The 4,344-nt window shown below is 52.5% G+C and overlaps 1 protein-coding gene across 1 annotated transcript; it reads right to left on the reverse strand.

The window, feature by feature from the left end:
- Positions 1 to 372: 372 nt before the first annotated feature.
- PtA15_6A832 (uncharacterized protein) lies at positions 373 to 2,212 on the reverse strand (the record flags this gene model as incomplete). Its single annotated transcript, XM_053170578.1, has 3 exons — positions 373 to 861; positions 927 to 1,354; positions 1,423 to 2,212. 3 exons carry the CDS (start codon positions 2,210 to 2,212, stop codon positions 373 to 375), a joined length of 1,707 nt encoding a protein of 568 aa, XP_053021755.1.
- Positions 2,213 to 4,344: the final 2,132 nt, after the last annotated feature.

Genomic DNA, 4,344 nt, shown 5'->3' on the forward strand with positions numbered 1-4,344 from the left:
GCCACTGCACACTACTCAAAACCAAAAGATAACAAAACGATCGAAATGCTTCATCAAGATGATACATAATATTCAACAGATTCAAAGCGAAGACAAAATAAACAACAACAGCAACAACAACGACAAACACAACAGAAGTAAATTTTCTGCTTTCTTTTTTTGAGAGGTGGATGCGAGAAAAATACACGTATACATGTAAACGATCTATGCACTACATGTTTATGTTCGTTTTCGGAGACAAGGAGTGGGGTGGTTCCAATATAGTAGTTATAAGGGAGGGTGAGGTACAAGAAATCGAAAGCTGATATGGCACAGATTTGTATGCATGATTTGTATGCATGTATGTATTTATGTTGCTGAGCTGGAGGTTCTTCAACGGCTGCGAACATTTTGGATGATTGTCCTTCTGCGTTCCATCCGTCGAGGGGGCTGATTGGCAGCCGCTCTGGGATCGGGAGGCATTCGAGAAGAGGGATGAGGCTGTCTGGGATCAAACGGAGGAGCTCGTGGATCACGGGAGGAGGGAGGGAGGGGGTAGTGGTGAGCCAGGCCGAGCGGTCTGGGAAGGCTGTCCTCCTCCTGCAGCGCATGGCGCTCGCACCAGGGCTGCTTGTTGACCACGAAGTGGAACTCGTGCAGGCTCGTCGTGCAGCCCCGTCGCGAACAGCTGAAGTGCTCCGGGTGGTACAGCTTCCGGCGCGCACTGTTACTGATCGGGTTCGAGCCCGTAGAGTCGTCTGAGACCACCGAGCCCGTCTGCGACCCATCCAGGAAAAGCGACACGCAGGGCCCTTCGATCCCCCGGCCACAGGACTGGTTACAGCACGTCGTGCCCGCCAGCCGATGGTAATGTTTCGAACACTGCGTAGCCGCTCTTGATCAGCACCATCGGAAATCGCTGATTTGCTTAGACTCAAAGGACTTACAACAGGTCTTCGTTCCCATACATAGAACTCACCATTCGGGAAGGGCGCATTGCACTGGAAACAGTTGAAACAGCTCGCATGGTATTTGCCAAGCACTTTGCCCACCCGGTCCGTGACCGCGCCCCGTTCGATAGGTTTCGAGCATTTCCGGCACTTAGGGAGATAGACTTCGGCGTAGCAAGCCGAGCAGAGCCGCGCCTCGTCCGTCTTCGGGTTCTTGACGTGTCGGATCGGCGCCTCCATGCATCGTTGACACATCCGCTCAGCGTCTCCCCGCGGCACGCGTGCAGTCTTCGTCAGCTTCGGCGACGGAGAGCGCGTGTATCCTAGCTGGGAAATCGAGTCTGACGGCCGAATGCCAGGTGAACTGGGTGTGGGCGAATGAGTGGATGGGTCGGATGGTTGTCTGGTATGAAACTTTGGGGTGTCTAGGGTATCAAAGCAACAATCAGCAAAACTGATTTTTTTTTTCTCGAGGAAGTGAATAAATAATTACCATCTGGGTAAGCCGAGGGGTATTTCCGTGGCGTGTCGACTTCGTAATGATGCTGCCCAAATCTATCCGGGCTAGAGTGTTTGGGGGTGGTCTCGGGGACTTGGATCTTCCTGATGGCAGGCTGGCGGGTCCGTTTCTGATACTCCTCGCTACTTTGCTCGGCCTTTTTCTCCATCTCAGCCATCAGGTCGCCCATCAGATCTTCCAAGCCTGTCACCGACGGCTCATTCGTCCGCGCCCTTGTCGACGAGCTCTTGCCAGTGGGACCCGCGCCTCGTGGCTCCGGCTGGATCGCCCTCAGGTTTCGCAGACCGTTGTCTCGTCCACTCCGCGAGAGTTCTTCGTGTTCCCTAGCAATCAGTTTGTCCAGCCCGCTCGCTGCTGAAGTCGAACTGGGCAGCTTCTGGTCCTCCTTCGTAATCCGAGTCAACGCTTCTCTTCGTTGGCTGGCGATCCCAAGCGCTGTGAAATTAGAGAACGGCATCGACTTGGAGGTAGGAATTGTCGGCTGAGATCGCTGTGAAGACTCGTACTTGGTTTGGAGAGGCGAAGGCTCGGGTGATGTGATGGGGGACATTTGCTTCTTTGGTGGAAATACCAATTCATCCTTCTCGTTCTCAGCTTCCTTCACAGTTGCTTTGGCTTCGCTGGTGGTTGTCTTGGGCATCAGTTGGGCATATCTTTCGAAGAAAGGCACCCTTCCAGACGAAGAGTTGCTCGAAGATGAAGTGTCAGAGTTCGAGAAGGAGTATTCAGAGGAAGAGGTGGTGGCTTTTGATTTCGGAGCCATTGGTTCGGAATTTGACGATGAGGAGGAGGCCGGTTTTGGCTCCGGTCGGATAGAATTCAGGAGTTTCTCTTTCAAAGATTCCAGAGATGTGCTAGTGGAAGACTGGTTGCTGGTTTGCGGAGTGGATAGGCTGGTTGAAGCAGTTGACGCGCTGCTGGATGAAGTAGTGGACGAACCGGTGGATGAAGTAGACTGGCCGATTGAGGGAGGAGATTGACTGGACAGAGGAGTGGGATTGGCGGGGGCGTCTTGGGATGGTTGCTCGATGAGGTCTTGAAGGGTAAAAAAAGCAAATCGGTATGGTTGTCAGGACAGTGGTGATCAAGAAAGATGAAAATGGCAACTCGGAATTTTAAAGAATTTCAATGCGGAAGTGCATGCTCGTGGGAAAAGCAGAAGGGTTGGTCTTGGGAATGAGCCCATAAGTCCAATTTTAATCTTTGAACTAGGAGCAAAAATGAATCGCTCGGAAATGTTCTGAGCCGCTTTGCTTCAAGTGGCCTGCAGTGGAGCATTGTTCCGAGTGCCCAGACGCCAGCTTTTGGTTAATTTTGGCAGTCGGGTTTGAAATCCCGAAAATGAAGCTTTTTGTGATCCTCTGCTATTGCAACGTCTTGGAGAAGCACGGATCCTGTGATCTGCATTACCAGAGAGGTCATGAGATCAAGGCCGACGGGACTCGACTCGTCTGACTCTCAACGGATTGGAGTGCCGACAAGACAGTGGCAAGCGGGTTGCCGATTCCGGCAGAGCGTCCGTATATTATGGTATCTGGCGTGGGGCGGGTGTTCAAGCACGGAGGGAGGAAAGCTGGCAAGATGTGATTGGCTTACCAGTTGTAGAAGGCTTCTCTAGCTCTGGGGGTTTGGGGGGGATGTTGTCGGTGTCAGGTGGGGCTTGTTCGTCCTCAGGAATGGAAGGCAGCTGGCCGGCGGGAAGACAGACATGTTCGCCCAGCTGGGCTAGGATGACGTCGCCCCCACAGTCACTGCATTTGATGATGGCCTCAGCGCTCATCGATTCTGGGCGGTCCTTGGAGGCGTCCGGTGCAGCCGCAGGCTTGCCGAACCCCAGGAGTGGTGCGGAGAAAAATGCGAGTGCCATCGGGGCGGCGAATGGTGAACTGGTGAATTGGTGAGTGTTGAGAGTGGTGGTGGCCAAGGGCAGTGACGCCGGCGACGGCTATGGAAATAAAATCTGGTGGTTGCAATCCAGCGTGCTAGGGGCGGGGGGCAAAGTTGGCACCCTTAAACAATAACGTATGGAAGCTTTTGCTAGCGCCAGGCGGCCAGCTGGCTTGGAAGGAAACGGCGCGCTATTGTCTTGGTTGAGGGAGGCAACCGGGGCAAGCGACGGAACGAAACGAGTGTTCTTGGTTGCCGGGGGTATGTAACATGTGTGTGGTAACCGGCAACGACCGTCGCCAAGACTGGGCGAGTGCAAGGGTTTTCGCCTGCAGGCTACTGACGCTAGGCATATTTATTTGAATCTCCTTCGACAGTGCTTCTAACTCTGTCGTTGCCTTAACCCAAGGCCTGAACAACAATTTGCTACACAAGGATGCCCAAACGCTTCTGCGCCTCGACTATCATGTCCGGCTTGCACAAAGCGCGTATTGAGTGGTCCTGCATCAGTATCCTTGTATGTAATTTGGGGTACACATCACTGCGACCGCCAGGCTCAGCTGATCATTTTTACCCAGTCTCTATGGTGACTGAAATCCGTCGCCAAAAGCTCCGCCAGGGTCCACCCGATAAACTTTGGGTTGTAAAGGGACGGAGGAACGCCGTGTTCGGAAAGAGCCTGAATCTGCTTGATTCTTTCGACCAATTTGCACTGATTAATCAATTCCTGCAAATTACTTGGTTCCATCAACAGTTATGCACAAGATCCCTCTGAATCAAGCCATTTGGGACAATACAAAAAAATACACGGGTGGACAATTCCAAGATGTCCAACAAATTTGGCCAACAACTCCCCAAAAAGGCGTAACCCAAAAAAGGAGCCTGGTGGACGACAGGGACCTGGTTGAGAAACAGTCCTGCATTGGAGGACTTCCCTGTGATTTACAAGCCCTTGTAAAGTCAGATCTGGCACTTTTAAAGCCATATTTTTACAATCTGATTTTACAG

The sequence above is a fragment of the Puccinia triticina genome, chromosome 6A (genome assembly GCF_026914185.1).
Source record: "Puccinia triticina chromosome 6A, complete sequence".
NCBI classification, from domain to species: domain Eukaryota; kingdom Fungi; phylum Basidiomycota; class Pucciniomycetes; order Pucciniales; family Pucciniaceae; genus Puccinia; species Puccinia triticina.